Source organism: Schistocerca cancellata, chromosome 2, assembly GCF_023864275.1.
Source record: "Schistocerca cancellata isolate TAMUIC-IGC-003103 chromosome 2, iqSchCanc2.1, whole genome shotgun sequence".
Lineage (NCBI taxonomy): Eukaryota > Metazoa > Arthropoda > Insecta > Orthoptera > Acrididae > Schistocerca > Schistocerca cancellata.
The window spans coordinates 267,751,659-267,771,816 of record NC_064627.1 but is presented as its reverse complement, the minus strand read 5'-3'; the positions used below and the strand labels follow the sequence as shown (position 1 = coordinate 267,771,816).

The following is a 20,158-nucleotide window of genomic DNA, read 5'->3' as shown; positions in this document are numbered from 1 at the left end:
TGAATCCAGGTTCTGTTTACAGCATCATGATGGTCGCATCCGTGTTTGGCGACATCACAGTGAACGAACGTTGGGAGCGTGTATTCGTCATCGCCATACTGGCGTATCACCTGGCGTGATGGTATGGGGTGCCATTGGTTACACGTCTCGGTCACCTCATGTTCGCATTGACGGCACTTTGAACAGTGGACGTTACATTTAAGATGTGTTACGACCCGTGGCTCTGCCCTTCATTCGATCCCTGCGAAACCCTACAATTCAGCAGGATAATGCACGACCGCATGTTGCAGGTCCTGTACGGGCCTTGTTGGATACAGAAAATGTTCGACTGCTGCTCTGGCCAGCACATTCACCAGATCTCTCACCAATTGGAAACGACTAGTCAATGGTGGCCGAGCAACTGGCTCGTCACAATACGCCTGTCACTACTCTTGATGAACTGTGCCTGTACACGCCATCCAAGCTCTGTTTGACTCAATGCCCAGGCGTATCTAGGCCGTTATTACGGCCAGAGGTGGTTGTTCTGGGTACTGATTTCTCAGGATCTATGCACCCAAATGGCGTGAAATTGTAGTCACATGTCAGTTATAGTATAATATATTTGTCCAAGGAATACCCGTTTATCGTCTGTATCTCTTCTTCTTATAGCAATTTTAATGGCCAGTAGTGTAGTTCTAAGTTCTAGAGGACTGTGACTCAGATGTTAAGTCCCATAGTGCTCAGAGCCATTTGAACCATCTATTAATTTACATTTACAAATCCAGAGGTGGAACGGACCCATAGGCTGCTCAGACTCCTCTGAAAGTGCTGTAATAAAGAGAAAATTTCATTTTGTTTTATACCGTATAAGGAGAGACCACACACACACACACACACACACACACAAGGGTAATTCTCTCAGAAAGGTTGGGAGTTACCCTTTGTAGCATGTTACCAAGTATTCCTATGATTCGTATCATTCAGATGTATCCACGTTGGTGGTGCAATTCCCAAGAGCCGTTAGTGGCGTTTCCGGGCGCGCGTCCCTGAAGATTTCCGCTGGTGACGATATCTGGCAGGTGCATTAGTTAAGGGCCGGCCTACCGCAGGCCACGTGCGATACGCCGCGCGGAGCTTCCGGCAGGCTGCAGGCCGGCCGCCAGGTGTCGCTGCATTCGCCGCCGTCGTCTGCCAGAGTCGCTCGCGGGCTCAGACGCCTCAGCTCTCTCAGCCGGGATGGAGCCGTCGCAGTCGCAGCCGCTGCCGCTGCTGTTGCTGTACCTCGCCGTGACCTGCGCGTCTGCCGCCGCTGCCGGTGAGTTTCCCGCTGTACGAGCGTACCGCCGTGGCCTTGGAGCTCTCTGCTAGCACCGCGTCACGGGGGAATTACCTCGACCGCGTGCGGCCCATTACACTGACCCGCTAATGGCCACCGCTGACTCGCAGCCTCCTTGAGATACGTAAACAGCCGGCGGCGGTGTATATGGCTTCGTTAGCCATCGGGCTCTGGAGCGCATTTCTCTCTTAACAGCTCGGTGTAAGTAATGATAGAACTTACAAGGGGACCGCACCTACTCGTCGTCACCGAATTCGTCCAGATTTATGGCGTATGCAGCGCTTGGCCGGAAACGAAAGTGACAGAATTTGGAGCTGCAGATGACTAGTCATTTAGCGTTTATGGCCTGAGTCGGGCGAGGAATGAGCCATTTCTTTCCCATAGGAAAGAGTGCAGAATGATAGAGGGCCGTAGTGTCAACCCGCTATTCCGAAACTTTGTTTTCAAGTTTTACTTCACTGCAAGTAAACCGAAATAATGTCCAATACATTGTATTTATTAATATTTTCATAAAAGGCTTGAAAAGAACAGGAAAGGAAAATTTGGGGTTGTAAAGCAATTCGTAGGAAGGGATTGTAACACACCCGAAAACTTCGTATGTAAAATTACTTTTATGATTTTACAGTTGATGATTTACACGTGCTGGTGAGATTTTCTTCGTAATAACAGGGAAGCAGTAATTTTCTCGGCATCTTGCTCGCGTTATGAACACACTATTACATGGCTGTTGTAACGATTCATGTGAATGTTACTTAGGTTTCTTCTGCCTGGTCCATTGATGAATGAATGCGAAGTTTTCATGCTTCACAAAATTTATTCACATTAATTGACATCCGAACTGCACACTCATGTAAATAAAACACAGTCAGACTTCACTGATCTCTTTGACTTCCAAAAGTAACTTCAAAACTGACTCGTCGCTGCATCGCATTATATAGAATTGTAAAAATAACTTCCAAAATAAAGCATTATTAATTTTGTACAATTTTGATGTTACAATTAAAATTTACAAAACGTAAAGAAACCGATGTTACAGCCGAATAAAATATAAAATACAATATTCAATGACAATCTGTTACAGTAATATTTTAAGTTTTCCATCAGAAAATAATCAGAACTTTAATTACAATAATGTCTCTCGTATTATTTTAGTTACGTAATTACAGTATCGATTTGGTTACTTTCAGTGGTAGTACAGAGCTCTTGGCTTATCCGATTACATACATAAAATGCACAAATAAGGCCTCAAATTCTGGAAACTGGAAAACTGAGAGATATAAACAATTGGAGAATTAATTAGAAATGTAATTACAAACAATATTAATTACAGAAGAAGACATAAAAATAACAAATCAAAATACATCGCTTGGTAATAACTTTTAAGCTGTGAGGTCTTCTGTTATTGGATTTTTAGATTACAATTTTGTTAATTAGAAGCATTGATTTTTCATGCTAACATCTCTGCAGTCTCTAATTATTTATTGCTAAGGACGTATTACTTAAATTTCTTGATTAGTTACTTAATTTAGTATATGTGCATAATTTTATCCCACGGATAATTACGACGACGCCTATCCTTCCAGAACATTCCACATGCCTTCGCAATGAATATAAAGTTTTTTATCAATTAGGAGAGCATGTTACACGCATACAAGGCCTTGGGAGGCACTAAATTGTCCGGTAACTATCCAGATGCATATAAAAAGAAAGCGGAATCGGACATTTCATATGAGTCCTGAGGGAGGCTGTATCGTTATACTGTCATAGTTTCTACAAAAAAAAAAAATAAAAAAAACTTGATTTACATTAATAAAAGGTTCTGTCTCATCGTACAATTTGGAAGAAGACAAACACAATAACACGCGATTTCACACCTATATTGGCGACGAAAGCTGCTGATGTACGATGGAATTTATTTTGATACAGTCTTCTCGGGATGTGATTTCTTTTTGTCTACTCTTAAATATTGCCCTTTTTCTTTTATTTCTGTTTAATAATTTATGCACTACTATTAATTTATGAGGAGCAAACAATCTGCTTTTTTGCTTTTTTAATTATACATCATACTAAAACAGTTGTGCAGTATCTATCGTAAAAAAATAAGAGAAACATTTTGTTTTACTTCCGTTCTTTAGGTAGTTTACACAATTTCCATTGAAATTACTCTCATGATACATTTAATTTGTTGTGCGCAACAGTTTTCATCAATATAGATCATTTAATCAATAAACTTACGTACAAAATTGTGAAATTTATTAAATCCACATAGGAAAAAAATTTCTAAACGTCTAACGCTGGTGGTGGTGGTGGTGGTGGTGGTGGTGGCGTGGGGGAGGCATGCCTTTGGCAATTCCGCCAGAAGCACAGGTTCGCAAACAAGCTGTTTGCGATAATTGTAATGTCGAGCTGCAATTGATTTCAGTATGAACTATCGTCCTAATTAATGCAGATGTATTTGAAATGCAACTTTTCGGTTATCTAATAATTGTCATATATCACCGTTGGAAGAAATACAATACTACTTCAGCATGTTAAATGTGACAATTTGGAGCACAGTTGCACCTGCTAAAGGTGCTGTTCCATGCGTCGGTTTTCGCGTTTGGATGCAACACTGCAGTTTCTAGCTGCAGAGAGTTATGAATTCTTTCAAACATTTTCATATAATCTCGTATATCTTATCAAGACTGCACAATTCAGTGCTCTATATCCTGAAACGTATCAATGAGAGTGCCCAATAGTTCACTTTCGTGATCACTCCAGCCATCAAAATCCAGGGGCTTGATGTGGGGTGTTTTTAGTACAGTCCCCTCCACTTTAAACCAAATTACATCAGCAGCAGAATAAACCTGTGTCCCATTATCCATATATCATATATCTCGAACGTGGATAATTGGTGTGATTAGAGCCAATTAGATGGGGACTTAAACGAAAAATTTATAGTGTATATATATATTATTATTATTATTATTATTATTCACGTTTGGGCCCTACTGGACCACGCGAAGTACAATCACGGGGCATTCAGTTATTTTCTTTTAGACTTTCTCTCTGCCCAAATTGTTTTCATTCTCTCGGAATGAGCTCTTTTCCTTTCATCAGACCATGTGGTTCCAGTTTTCTTTGGTTTTTCAGCTTGACCAACTACCCAGTCATGAATATTTTGCCTAAATAATTTTCTGTCTTGAATTTCATCTTGTTTTATATCTGCCTCTTTCATGTCCTCTTTTATAGCAGCAATCCATTTTATTGTCTCAAATTTAGCTTTACTTCGATTTTCGTAGAATTCCACTACTTGTTTAGTTAGTCTGGTAGCATCCATTCTTTTAATATGCCCATAAAATTTTAATCTGCGTTTTTTCATATCCGAATATGTGCTGGTGTATTGTTGAATTTCACTATTTGCTCTTAGCCTGTATGTTCCTTCTTCAGTATATTTTGGACCTAGAATTTTTCTGATTACTTTTCTTTCTCTTTTTTGGATTTCTTGAATGTCCTTTTTTCTGTTTAAAATTAGCGTTTCAGCCCCATAAAGGCACTCTGGTTTTATGACCGTGTTGTAATGTCTCAATTTAGAGTACCTCGAGAGACATTTTTTGTTGTAGATGTCTTTTGTAAGTCTAAAAGCTGTCTCCATCTTTTGACAACGAATTTCATTTCCAATTTTTTCTAGACCAGTCTCGGAGATTGTTTCACCTAAATATTTGAATTGGGAAACTCTTTTGATTTTTCCATACTTAGTTTCCAAAAGTTTGGGTGCCAGTTTGTTGCTAGTCATATACTGTGTTTTTTCAAATGAGATTTGGAGACCTACTCTTTCTGCTGTTTCTTTAAGAATTTCTATTTGTTTCTGAGCAATTTGGATGTCCTGCGTTAGAATAACCAAGTCGTCTGCAAAGGCCAAACAGTCTATTCGAATATTTGTTCGTCCTAATTTCACTGGTTGGTCAATTTTGAACTCCAATTTTCGTTCGCGCCACTCTTGGTGTATATATATATATATATATATATATATATATATATATATATATATAATATTTCATACCGAAGTCAGCAGCAGCTCGTAACCACACATAGCAGTAGCAATTATCTCGGTAATGACTCGTTTGCATATCCGTGTTCCCGGAAAGTTTTTGCTTCTGTTATCGTATACTTCCACTCTAGTCATTTTCGCTATTAACTACAATACACTTTGTACATGGGCATTTACATGTAAGGAGTAGTCAAATGATAACGAGACAGATGGATAAAAATAAGTAAACTCTTAATTATTTCGAAAGTAATTGTCAAGACAAAACATTTATCCCACTGCGAGACAAGACGATCAGTGCGTTCCTGGAAAAATGTTTCCGGTTGCTTGTGGAACCATGATTGTACCCAGATCTGCACCTCTTCGTCCGAAGCAAATCGGCAGCCAAGAATGTCTTTCTTTAGTGCAAAATGTGAGAGGACATTATCCTGGAACAGAATGATGACGTCCGTATACATCTCTGGGCTTTGGACTATGTGCTCCTCAGGTAATTTTGTAAATGCAAGATATGTTAAGATCTGTTAATATGCATCCTACGTACTTTTTTCGAGGTGCTTATTCTGATTTTTTCAACTGTATCTTCTAATAACGTAGCTAGTTCATCAGACATTATACCAAGACTTGAATAAGTTTAACTGCTACAGAACTGTCGGTTGCAAATGTGGTTTGCTTATATTTGTTCAGTTTGTTTATTGTTTGTTGAGAGCGTGAAAGGTCATATTCATTGTCAATGCGGTACGTTTTATGGTTTCTGTTTCTGGTGTGTGAAGAGATGTGTGGAAGAGATTGGTAAAGTAGTGTCTGTAGCGATGGGTTTCCTGTGTACACTGAAAGACATCTGCTGGTTGTTTCCCGATTTCTTGATATCAAGAGTGAATTGAATATTTTTATGCAGACTGTTGAATTTATTGAATTTGGAGGACGTCTGTTAAACATAAAAGAAATGGAAGTGAGACAGGTAGCAGTTTAACTCAATTATTTTACACAGTCGCAGTCTCTACACTTGGCCATAGCTAATCAGTTGTTCCCCATTTCAAATTGACACATCTGTCCTCTGCTTCGTCCATAAAACATTGTTTCGTCACTAAGGGAACGTCTAGTACAGCGGCTTTTACTCGCCTGCTGACGTGTGTCTCACAAGGGAATCTCCCCATCGCAACCCCTTGAGATTTAGTTATAAGTTGGCACAGTGGATAGGCCTTGAAAAACTGAACACAGATCAATCGAGTAAACAGGAAGAAGTTGTGTGGAACTATGAAAAAACAAGCAAAATATACAAACTGAGTAGTCCATGCGCAAGATAGGCAACATCAAGAATAATGTAAGCATAGGTGCGCCGTGGTCTCGTGGTTAGCGTGAGCAGCTGCGGAACGAGAGGTCTTTGGTTCAAGTCTTCCCTCGAGTGATAAGTTTACTTTCATTATTTTCGCAAAGTTATGATCTGACCGTTCGTTCATTGACGTTTCTGTTCACTGTAATAAGTTTACTGTCTGTGTTTTGCGACCGCACCGCAAAACCGTGCGATTAGTCGACGAAAGGACGTGCCTCTTCAATGGGGACCGAAAACATTTGATCGCAAGGTCATAGGTCAACCGATTCCTCCACAGGAAAACACGTCTGTTATATTCTATACGACACTGGTCACGGCATGTGCGTCACATGACAGGAATATGTTGTGGACCCACCTAACTTGTACACTTGGCGAATGGGTAAAAAGATTCTTCTACCTTTCCCGATTTAGGTTTTCTTGTGGATGTGATAATCACTCCCAAAAAGTGATGAAAACGTAAGAGTTTGTGGCATAAACTGAAAACAAAAAATTAAAATTTCCACTCGAGGGAACACTTGAACGAAGGACCTCTCGTACCGTATCTGCTCACGCTAACCACAGGACCACGGCGCTCCTGAGCTCACCCTACCATTGATTTTGCTTATGTTGCCCATGGACTACTAAGTTTGTATATTTTGCTTATTTTTTCATAGTTCCACACAACTTCTTCCTGTTTTCTCGATTGATCTGTGTTCAGTTTTTCAAGGTCTGTCCACTGTGCCAACTTAGAATTAAACCTGAGGGGGATGCGATGGGGAGGTTCCCTTGTCAGACCATAGATAGCGTGATTGCGGGCAGTGACTTCAGAGTCACGCCCGTGGCGAGGAATTCCTAGAGATATGCCAGCGTGCGTCTTTGAAATTGACCGCACCGTAGCATCCACCAACAGCCACAATAGAAGAGTGACAAGAGTACCGGGTCCGGGTACAGTGGCCTTTCCACTGCTGACGCTTCCGCAGTTCTCTGAAGAGCCGTCCAGGTAATTCGTTTGCTACGTCAATACAGCTGACGCGGCACTGTTAACAGATAGCGACCCGAATGACAGCAAGGGAACCCCGTGCAGTCCGCTTCAGTACAACTCTTCCACCGGTCAGGATAAAGTGCTAATGAGGTATGGAACATCATTTCATGCTCGGGATGTGACCAGGAAAAGACTCATCACTACTATAGAGGGTATGTCACAATTATTAGTAAAAACTGACACGATTAATATGTAAGACACTAAAAGCAAAAACGTTCCGGCAAATACGGCCCCACAAACTAGCCGTTTCCGATGTAACTGTAAGTGTGTGGCTACGAGCGGCCACTGACTTCAGCATGAAATATTGCACTAGTTAGCAAAAATATATTTGAAATCTAACTTTCCTATTAACTCCCGAGCTAAGTGGGTTGTAATTCCACTCAGAGCCTATCGTAACAAGAAATACAACGCTACTCCAGATCGCTATGTGATACAATTTACCGTACACTGGTACCTGTTAGAGGACGTGTTCCACTTGGCCTCACATTCGGAGAGACCGATGACCAAGTGGTTTGGTCCCTTTCCCATTTTAACCAACCAACCTTACATTCGGGTGCTATACTGCATTCGTCTTTGCAGTGAGCTATGAATTCTTTGAAGCGCCCGTATCATCTCGCAAATCTCATCAGGACTGAACAGATCCTGCTCCAGATCCTCAGGCGTATCAACGGGGATGCTGTACACTTCACTTTTGAGATGACAGAGAGAAAAATTAGAGATCGTTTGACGTTGAAGGCCAAGGTACAGTGCCTGATCATCCTACCCATATTGAATCATATTTGCGCCTTATGTGTCGTCTTACATAGCTACATCTATACTCCGCAAGACACCTTGCTGCGAGTGGCGGAGTGTGCTTTGTGTACCAGTGTCAATTCTCCCATTCCTGTTCCCAGTTGCGAAAAGTTCGCGGGATTGCCGGTAAGCCTCCATGTCGGCTCGAACTTCTCTAATTTTATCTTCGTGGTCTTTCCTCAACATATACATAGGAGGGAGCAAAATATTTGCTGAATCCTATAGGAACGTAAGCTCTCGGAACTTAAAAGTAAGCTAAATCGTGCTGCAGAACGTCTTTCCTCCCGTGTCCCAAACTAGAGTTAGTTGATCACCTCTGATGCTTTTGTGCTTTCTAAATGTATCTGTAACGAAATGCGCTGCTCTTCTTTAGACCTTCTCTACTTTCTATATCAATTCAGTCTGGAACGGATCCCATACTGATGAGTATTGGTCGAACGATAGTTTTGAAAGCTATCTCCTTCGTTGACGAACTAAATTTCATGAGGATTGTTCCAATGAATCTGTCTGGCATTTGCCTTTCATGTAATTAGTTTTATGAGCTTGTTCCACTTTAAATAGCCCCGTACGTACGGTGGAAGGAGCTGCTTCTAGCCACTGTTCTTTAAATCGTTTAATCGTGCAATAATGCGTCTTTCTCTCTATGCTTACGCATCACGTTCAGAGTCAAGTCACTTTTGCACCAAGCGTCGGTCCCGTGTAGGTCTTCCTGTATTTTACGTATTTGGGCTCGCAATAACACTTTTGCTGCTCCTAGCATTCCTTACTCATGAACATCTCATCTTGTTGTGATCATCAGCTGTACAAAGCATTTCGGCGAGGAGCGATTGACTTTCGACTAATTAACACACATTCACGAACACATTTTATGTATAGTGAACTAATTTCTTCTCAAATTTAGCAGAGCGCCCAGCATGAGTTGCCGTCCGTATGGAATAACATCTATGTACTAAACGGCTAGTATGGTGCATGGTGCATGGCCTCAGTTGGAGGGTGGCTATTTAGCAGCTTCCGAGGGCAACGAAAATTTGATTCTCAGTATTTGATATAATTATCGATCCAATTAAAAAAAATTAAATACATTCTGTCCAGACACTAAACAGAAAAAGACGAAGCCTCGTTGTCAGGTGTTAAAATTTACGTGAATCCTACTCTGGTAGCAAGACACCATATAAACTATTGCATGTTCAGTTCATTGCTACGTGTAACACAAGTAAAAGGTTAATTCTGTCGTAATATCACTCCATCCACGGGGATTTATGACGTATAGTTAGACTGTAGTTTCTGTCTATGTCTAACAGCCGATGTCCCCCGATCTGAACACCTAAAATCGAAGAAAAATCATTTTAAGATACGGAGATATCTTTTATACCACACGGGGGTCATTTACAAGTAATACCGTGCATTTGTGTACACTATATGTTTCAAGATTAACGATTCTGAAAACTGAAGAAGCACAAGTAGCTGAGGAAACATATCATGTAACAGACAGCTGTGACCAGAAGATCCACAACAGTCATAAATGACGTATTACTTGGCCAAAAGCTAAACGTGTGCCGTAAATAACACTCATTGCATACAGAATCACATTTCCCACATTGGGGGTTCCTGTGTTATGCATTTTCCCCTTATTCTTCATCGAAGTGCAAATGTAGAATATTAATGAAATAATTACAACACAACGGATTGGAACAGTATGGTTACTCGACAACGGCAACATGCGGACATATTACATAAATTGGGTGTTAGCTCCACTACTATACCGATAGTCCAGTAAAAAAGCTAGAGGAATCAAATTGTCCAGATCTTTGCCTCTGACTGAAACATCATGCTGAGTTTCACTCTCTCGCTACTGATTTCACATATATACTTCGATGAGTAATGAAGGAAAGAACGTACGACAACAGTAGAAATTCTGTTTAGGGGAAAAATCTTATTTTTAAGTACTGCATGTGTTACAGGGTGTTAAGGGTATAAGTGCAGATATTGTGATCGCTTGTACCTTAATATGTGCCCACTTCAGTGTGTTAGTTGTTTTTTCTCTGCGTCTAATAGTCTTCCCGCAAACATATCACATAATTTATTTTCCTGCACGGTCCTAACAAGGGGACCGTACGGACTTAACCTCACCGATTTGATTCGTATTGACAGAGTACACGGCACGACTTGGACTTCAACATATGGAATAGGAAGATGCAACTCTCAACAGTTTTCGAGAAAATAGAGTATGAAAATTTTAGGCGTGCTTATATATTTTGCACGGTCTCTAATACCCAACATGTCCACAACTGATTTAGTAAGCACCTAGCTTCATTTGCGCGAGGTCTCTGGATCGAATCTTGCTGCCGGTTCTTTTCTGTGAGTTTTTTGCACCAATATTCTGTACTAAGCTTCGATATGCGTGGTACGCCGTGAAACAGTGTGACGACCAAGAACCGCTTATGAATGGAAACAGTTTGTTTTGCGATAGACACACTGGAAAAAAATCATGAACATAGAAAAATTCGGCGTTCCTTACATTTGCTGTATATCGCAATAATTACTATTTTCCATACTGCCGCGTGGGATTAGCCGAGCGGTCTGAGGCGCTTCAGTCATGGACTGTGCGGCTGGTCCCGGCGGAGGTTAGAGTCCTCCCTCGGGCATGGGTGTGTGTGTTTGTCCTTAGGATAATTCAGGTTAAGTAGTGTGTAAGCTTAGGGACTGATGACCTTAGCAGTTAAGCCCCATAAGATTCACACACATTTGAACATTTTCCATATTTCTACGATCGGCATCATCCTGATTCGTGCAGTGCTGCGTGGTTTACACATTATTCTTGTCAAAAATATACAGTAATATAAATAAAATGACTATCCTGATTTGATTGAAGCTTTTCGTTTATCCTTTTTTTCATTTCCAATCTCCTTAAGAAAAATTTTTTCTTCTTTTTTCAATTTTACGCGTTAGGAAAATAGTAAATAAATGATTAGATATTGATATTTTTCACGGTCACAATAAATCTGTTCTTAAAATTTCATGAGAATGAAAAATAAACTAGCGGCAACGAGATTTGATCTAGAGACACCTGGCGTACGTGAAGCTACGCGCTTACTCTCTGTTGTGGATAGCGTGAACACTAATGCCCCTACAAAGATTACAGCACAAGCACTCCTATAATTTTCAAACTCAATTTTCTCAAACTGTTGAAGCTTGGGTTTTCCTGTTTACATATGAAGTGCTTATTTCAACAGTGATAAAAGTCCATTATCTCTACGTTTCTGTCTATAACGCTTCTGACATTAATGGTCCAAACAAACAGAAAGAAGTCATATGCTTGGATATGTCTGGTATCTCAGCTGCAGATTTTCAGCACTCATTTAACTATAGGACTCTGTATCTCAATATGAACAAAAATGGACTTGTGCCACTATTGAAATAAGCCCTTCATATGTTAGGCTTAGGCGTCTCCTACACAGTCTGTCAATGTGAATCAAATAGGCGAGAGGAAGTTCGTATGGTCCCCTTGCAAGTGAACTAGCCTATCAGTATAGACTACCCGTTTTGCGTCCATGTGCGAACACTTCAACACCTGACTCGCTGCCCAGGCGAAAATAAGTATTAATGGCTTGCTCTTGCCACTTGTACTTGGAGGTACTAACCAATGTAAAAACATACTACTCCTAATAACAATAATTATTAGTCTGCCAGTGAAGTAAAGACTGATGTAATGTTGTAAAGTACATTGTCTTCAGTCACCAGTAAAAATATCTGCATCTATACGCCTAACATTCTGTATATTCTTTCAAACAAATGTTTTCACCGAATAATACCTCATTTATTACTCTGTATGTCCATCTTTTCAGAGATATTTTATGACTCTTTTGAATCTGCTGGTCATAATTGTCTGTCATACGGTATACTTCCCTCAGCAACTTGTGCTGCTATTGTTCTCAGATTCGTTAACCTACAAACGTAGTTTGTTTACAAATGCAGAGTTTCACAGGTGGTGGGTGATAGACCAGACATAACTACGTATTTAAGATCATGTTTATTCGATTTTAGCCTTTCTAGGTGGGGTACCTCCTTTCTAAATAGGTAACTATCAGAATACACGTCCAAAAGTTAGAGGTTCAATCCTCAATCGTTCATAGATTTTTCCTCACTTATCGCTTCTTTTGTCTCTTGTAATGATTCGAGTATATGACAAAGGCTAAGCTACATCGTGGTTCAAAAGCCAGTGGGTGTATAAAGCCGGGTAAAACATCTCGATACTAATGTTGGCTTTAAAATCGACTTTTGGACGAGAGCAGCTCCGGCTGCTGGATTCTCAGCGTACTGTCAGCTGGAGCGGCAGTCACTTTCAAAGAACGCTGGTGGTCGGCTAGAGGTATGGGACAACCCAGACGTTGTCGCTGGGATTTTCCCAAGCTATTTGTCGTGTGGTTCCCCGCACACATCTTGCAACCGATGGTATTTCAGGCCCTGTTCATTAATGGGCCTTGCCTACGAACCTGCTGTAGGTGGTAGTCCTGAATTTCTGCCTGTCACGGGGTCAGTCTTGTCCCTAACTTATGAGACGTAAGGCAAGAAGGGCACGCTGGATTTCTACCCAGTTTGTCATTCTGCAAAACTCAATTCGTCTAACTTACCCTGTCCCTATCGCGAAATCTCCATCATACCTAACGCCTATTTCCACGTATTCACTTCGTAGCATACTTGATTCTCGTACAGATTACATTTCACATTCCGTGTCTTACAAGGCTATTAGTTTGTTGGTTAGCTGTGCCTTAGATCATACTGACGTTAACATTAGGATGTGGAATAAACATACAAATATTTGAAAATAATTATTTGTTTGGGCACATGCTCGCCATTTACATTTTTTACTAAGTATTCAAAAATTCTTCTATGGGTACGAGTAGATCGACTTGCTAAGGAGAAACATTTTTTATCTACATTACAAAACACTTCTTTTGTTTGTGAAACATTTTCTTTCGAGGGGATAAATTGTCAGTTTGATGGGTGCATAATTAACTCCTTTCTGTAGCAATGTTAGACTCATTAAACAATAACGCAGGTCGTCGTTCTTTCTGGTGTTGTACGAGGGGGCTTCGAAGTTACATATTATTTTGGCAGGTAAAGTAACTTTTATTAAAGCTGTACTACACTTCAATGTGACAGTTGCATGGCACTTTTTAACATAGTCGTCAGGGCTCTGCAGTCAACGGCCGGAACGTTCTACCAATAGTTCTATCCCTCAGCGATAGAAATCTACTCGGTCGCGGAGTTATTGGAGTGTCGCTGTGTGAACGCCCTTATCGTCGGAAAGCCTGTGACTGTCGTGAAACAGTTCCTCGGCTATCTATACATTGTCGTCTGTGGTCGACGGTCTTCCTCCTCGACCAGCATCTCCAATGTCTGGGCCGCCCACACAGTCCGTAAATAATTTTGTAAGTTGCATCTAAATCACGTTTCCTCCCACTTCGAGGGTTTCTGTCGAAGCATTACCCCCACGTGCTTATCCATTCTTCATGCTGCGAATGACTGGCAGTACGAGCGTTAGTGCTAAATTTTTAATTACCACTTTGAAAATAGCAAGTTGCGATAGTGAAACTTGGTGGTGCTCCCACTCCACATATTCACCCTCGAATGAGACATTTTTCCCAGTGAGGAGTGACTTGGCAGAGAACTCGGTTGTACAAGTCTGCGTTTTTGGCTATTTAGGAAATGTTGCACATCAAAAACCACCTCGTCGTTCTTCTGGAAAAGCCTGTCACGCAGTGGTTTCGCTGTACGAGGAAAGAGGAGCGACTCATGGGGTGTCGTGTTACGACAATACGAAGTATGAGGCAAGATTTTATAGCCATCTGACCACTGTGTCCAATGATGATGCCTTGTGGCTGTACACTTCCGCCAATTCAGCATAGACTGCTGCAGTGTTGTTCCCCTACAAATGCAGAAATCGAATAAGTGTACGGTTCCCGACTTTACTAAACGACTCCTCTTGCGGCGTGTTACGGTTTTAAGGCGCGCTGATTTCCATGTGTACTAACAAGGGAACCTCCCCATCGCACTCCCCTCAGATTTAGTTATAAGTTGGCACAATGGATAGGCCTTGAAAAACTGAACACAGATCAATCAAGAAAACAGGAAGAAGTTGTGTGCAACTGAAGAAAATAATCAAAATATACAAACTGAGTACTCCATGCGCAACATAGGCAACATCAAGGACAACATGAGCTCAGGAGCACCGTGGTCCCGTGGATAGCGTGAGCAGTTACGGAACGAGAGGTCCTTGGTTCAAGTCTTCACTCGTGTGAAAAGTTTAATTTTTTATTTTCAGACAATTATCTGTCCGTCCGATGCGATGTAACTGCGCCGTAGTATGGGGCGCTACAACTAAACAAACATCGAAACACACGACGTCACTCGACTACAGCGCACGGAAGGGAGAGTATTCCTGCTAACGAGGCTCCCTGGCTGGCAGTTGACTGTTCGCTACTGTGGACGAGAGTGCATTAAATACGTGAGGTGTATTCCGTGGGCAATATGAATCCAGCAAATATAGCTCGCGACATGAATAATAATCGCATGGTTTTGCGGCGCGTTCGCAAAACACAGACACTAAACTTATTACAGTGAACAGAGACGTCAGTGAACGAACGAACAGATCATAACTTTGTGAAAATAAAGAAAATAAACTTTTCGCCCGAGGGAAGACTTGAACCAAGGACCTCTCCTCTCGCAGCTGCTCACGCTAACCACGGCGCTCCTGAGCTCCACAATCCTTCATGTTGCATATCTTGTGCATGGAATACTCAGTTTGTATATTTTGCTTATTTTTTTCATAGTTCCACACAACTTCTTCCTGTTTTCTCGATTGATCGGTGTTCAGTTTTTCAAGGCCTATCCACTGTGCCAACTTATAACTAAATCTGAGGGGGGTGCGATGGGGAGGTTCCCTTGTAAGACGGCAGGCGTGCACCTGTAAATAGAGAAAAAAATAATTATTTCTTTCGAGGTGATGATTAAAACTTCGACTTCACCTCGTGTTTCCACACTGTAAACACGTTCTTTATTTTCATATTCGTCTGAAACAACACAAAGGGGTCCTGGAACGCTTAAATAGTTTTCTCTGCTGTTAGATATTGTACCTTTTGCCATGGCGACTGATAATTGATGTCTACCCAGCGTACATTTTTTTTTTTTTTTTTTTTTTTTTTTTTTTTTTTTTTTTTTTTTTGGGGACCCATAATTTAAATTGTTTCTCTTATCAACTGTTCATTGTACCTTTTCATAGCCTTTAGAAGACATTACTGATTTCTCTCTCAGAAATAGAGGATGACAGACTAAAGGCCGAAATACTAAATGTCTTTTTCCAAAGTTGTTTCACAGAGGAAGATTGCACTGTAGTTCCTTCTCTAGATTATCGCACAGGTGACAAAATGGTAGATATCGAAATAGACGACAGAGGGATAGAGAAACAATTAAAATCGCTCAAAAGAGGAAAGGCCTCTGGACCTGATGGGATACCAGTTCAGTTTTACACAGAGTACGCGAAGGAACTTGCCCCCCCTTCTTGCAGCGGTGTACCGTAGGTCTCTAGAAGAGCGTAGCGTTCCAAAGGATTGGAAAACGGCACAGGTCATCCCCGTTTTCAAGAAGGGACGTCGAACAGATGTGCAGAACTATAGACCTATATCTCTAACGTCGATCAGTTGTAGAATTTTGGAACACGTATTGTGTTCGAGTATAATGACTTTTCTGGAAACTAGAAATCTCTGTAGGAATGAGCATGGGTTTCGAAAAAGACGGTCATGTGAAACCCAGCTCGCGCTTTTCGCCCACGAGACTCAGAGGGCCATAGACACGGGTTCACAGGTAGATGCCATGTTTCGTGACTTCCGCAAGGCGTTCGATACGGTTCCCCACAGTCGTTTAATGAACAAAGTAAGAGCATATGGACTATCAGACCAATTGTGTGATTGGATAACAGGACGCAGCATGTCATTCTCAATGGAGAGAAGTCTTCCGAAGTAAGAGTGATTTCAGGTGTGCCGCAGGGGAGTGTCATAGGACCGTTGCTATTCACAATATACATAAATGACCTGGTGGATGACATCGGAAGTTCACTGAGGCTTTTTGCAGATGATGCTGTGGTGTATCGAGAGGTTGTAACAATGGAAAATTGTACTGAAATGCAGGAGGATCTGCAGCGAATTGACGCATGGTGCACGGAATGGCAATTGAATCTCAATGTAAACAAGTGTAATGTGCTGCGAATACACAGAAAGATAGATCCTTTATAATTTAGCTACAAAATAGCAGGTCAGCAACTGGAAGCAGTTAATTCCATAAATTATCTGGGAGTACGCATTAGGAATGATTTAAAATGGAATGATCATATAATGTTGATCGTCGGTAAAGCAGATGCCAGACTGAGATTCATTGGAAGAATCCTAAGGAAATGCAATCCGAAAACAAAGGAAGTAGGTTACAGTACGCTTGTTCGCCCACTGCTTGAATACTGCTCAGCAGTGTGGGATCCGTACCAGATACGGTTGATAGAAGAGATAGAGAAGATCCAACGGAGAGCAGCGCGCTTCGTTACAGGATCATTTAGTAATCGCGAAAGCGTTACGGAGATGATAGATAAACTCCAGTGGAAGACTCTGCAGGAGAGACGCTCACTAGCTCGGTACGGGCTTTGTTGAAGTTTCGAGAACATACCTTCACCGAGGAGTCAAGCAGTATATTGCTCCCTCCTACGTATATCTCGCGAAGAGACCATGAGCATAAAATCAGAGAGATTAGAGCCCACACAGAGGCATACCGACAATCGTCCTTTCCACGAACAATACGAGACTGGAATAGAAGCGAGAACCGATAGAGGTACTCATAGTACCCTCCACCACACACCGTCAGGTGGCTTGCGGAGTATGGATGTAGATGTGTAGATGTAGATATTATATTCCTTTAATCGTTGACTTCAAACTCTTGCCTTTTTCTGTGTAATATTTTTCTGAATCCAGTTTTCTCCATACTTGCTGTTTCTTTTGGTGTTTAAAACACAATATTTTTAAGAAAATAACTCTTTGGTATGTTTCTAAGTAACCTTAATTTTCTAAAATTCTAACCTAGTCGTTTAATTTACTCCGGCATACCTCTTAATTTTTATATAAATTCTAGAATCAACTTTTCCGATCTCCTACGTGACGAGTTCATTACATTCTAGTTTCCTTTCCATTGTTGCTCAACTTGTTACTAATCCATTGTCAGTTGAATTCTAAAGTGGTTTGGGGCCTTCACATCCAGTGCAATTTCATTACCTTTTCGCAAAAGTAGTGTGTGTGAGACCAGTTTAGGGGTAACATTTTTAAGTCGATTTCAGCACAATCCAATTATATATAGTTAGTTCCATGTTCCACAGACCATTTGAATGATTCGTTTATCGAAACGCTATGGACCGAGTCATTGCACAGAATATGTATACATGATTGGTGCTAACATTAATGAAACTGGCCGCGGTGGCCGAGCTGTTCTAGGCGCTTCAGTCCGGACCGCGCGACTGCTACGGTCGCAGGTTCGAATCCTGCCTCGGGCATGGATGTGTGTGATGTCCTTAGATTAGTTAGGTTTAAGTGGTTCTAAGTCCTAGGGGACTGATTACTTCCGATGTTATGTGTGTGATGTCCTTAGATTAGTTAGGTTTAAGTGGTTCTAAGTCCTAGGGGACTGATTACTTCCGATGTTAAGTATCTTAGTGCTCAGACATTTGAACCATTTTGAAGCAACGTTAATGGAAACACTTTTTAGTCTTACTCATACAACTACACTCACAAAGTTTTTTATTTATTTTTATTTTATTTAATTTTTGTTGGCTACCAGTTTTGAAGCAGAAATTCGTTAATGGAATAGAAGTCGTCCAGGAGAAATGATTCTAAGTTAGATTTAAAACATGCTTTGCTTCCTGTCATATTTTATTACTGGACAAGGGCTTAGAAATTTTTGCCGCATATTGAACTTCTTTCTGTGGTATCGGTGTTGTATCGTTGTCGTCCCAGTGTGAACCAGTCAAGTCATCTCAACGACGTTGCTACACATTCCACCAGTGCTGGTTGTTTATGCGTCATATCGCGATTCGCGTCGCATATCGTAAGGCCTCAGTGAGAACTACGCCTAATACCTATAATTTTATTTTCATGTTCACTACCCGTTGTTGGTAGCGTAATGGGTGCACTGTTTTCTTCTATTACAGCTTCTTAAAATTTAAGATACTCGGTTTCGCGGGAAGAATGTCGTCTTCTCTCCAAGGGGTCCCATTTAAGTACCACAAAAACACGTGAGTATAACGGAGATGCTTCGGGAACTCATCACTGGAGGGAAGGCACGTTCATTTCCAAGAGCAGTACCTACAAAATGTAGAGAAGACATTTGAGGCTGATTGCAGAAAGATTCTATTGCCGCCAACGAACATTTCGCCTAAGGACGATGAAAATAAGATTAGAGACGTTAGGGGTCGTACAGAGGCATATAGATAGATCCCCCCAGGGGGTCCACAACTCTTTTGTGGATACGTGCGTAGCGAGCACGGGACCCCGAGCTAATGTGGCCTTCCTTCCTTTCCGGGCTGCATACCTTCCCCTTCCGCATCCTTCCCCATCCCTATCTTTGCCTCACCTCTGGCTCTTTCCTTCCCTTTCTCCCCATCTGGGAGTATGGTTTGTGCCTACGTCCGGAGACGGACGCTCGTAAATGTACTGCATTCTTCGCCTTCCTTGCTTTTATGTCTTCTTCCTTCCTTTGTCCTTCTCTTTTCCTTACCTCTTCTCTTTCCCTTTTCTCCGCTGCGGCGTTTGAGACCTCTCTTCTTTCCTTTCCCTTGATCTTTCTTCCTCCCTGTGCGTGTCTGAAGGCCGACCCACGCCTTTTGTGCGTAGCCGGTGACGGGGTAACGCGTAATTCCCCACCCCGGGTAGACAGGTAGGACACGCACGTACCCCCTGGTAACGGCCAGGCCCAGGGAGGGGTGATTACCCGAGCTGATACCTTCCGAAAGTGCCGATTGGTCCCTCCGTCCGTTTGTCGGGAGGTGTGACCTGAGGTGTGAACAATCACCTAAGGCGGGAGTGCCCTCAGAGAGGGCCCCCACAAGGGAGGAGCGCGCCATCGGAGACGCCGGTAATCATGGGGGATTCTTCCGCAATGGTTTCCTCACCTTCCACTATGTCTGCTCACAAACGTAAGTATACTGAGTCTCAGCCACAGACGATTCTTCCATCGTTGCCACAGTTCCTTGTTGTTTCTCGTTCTGATGAAGGTCACGACTTCTCCATGGTCAACCCTTTCATTATTCAGAAAGGTGACGACGCAATTGCAGGTCCTGTAAAGTCTTGTTCCAGATTACGGAATGGCACCCTGTTGTTAGAAACACACAGTGCCCTTCAGGCACAAAAATTGCTGCGTACTTCTCTGCTCCACACCTTTCCTGTCCGGGTGGAACCGCACCGTACCTTAAATTCGTCGCGTGGAGTCGTTTATACACGCTCCCTCGATGGATTGTCTGACAAAGAAATTCAGCACTATCTGTCTGACCAGGGCGTCACGGCAGTTCATAGAGTTATGAAACGGGTTGACACAAACATCATTCCAACCCGCTCTGTCTTCTTGACATTTGATAAAGTTCAACTC

General features: G+C 41.8%; 1 protein-coding gene across 1 annotated transcript in view; it reads left to right on the top strand.

Moving 5' to 3' along the window:
• The first annotated feature begins 1,161 nt into the window (after positions 1-1,161).
• Positions 1,162-20,158, top strand: part of LOC126145105 (lysozyme-like) — a 120,711-nt gene continuing 101,714 nt past the window's right edge. Inside the window, exon 1 of the mRNA XM_049915533.1 lies at positions 1,162-1,294. Coding sequence (XP_049771490.1) covers positions 1,216-1,294 — 79 coding nt within the window. The 5' untranslated portion in view covers positions 1,162-1,215. The remainder of the gene's footprint in view (positions 1,295-20,158) is intronic.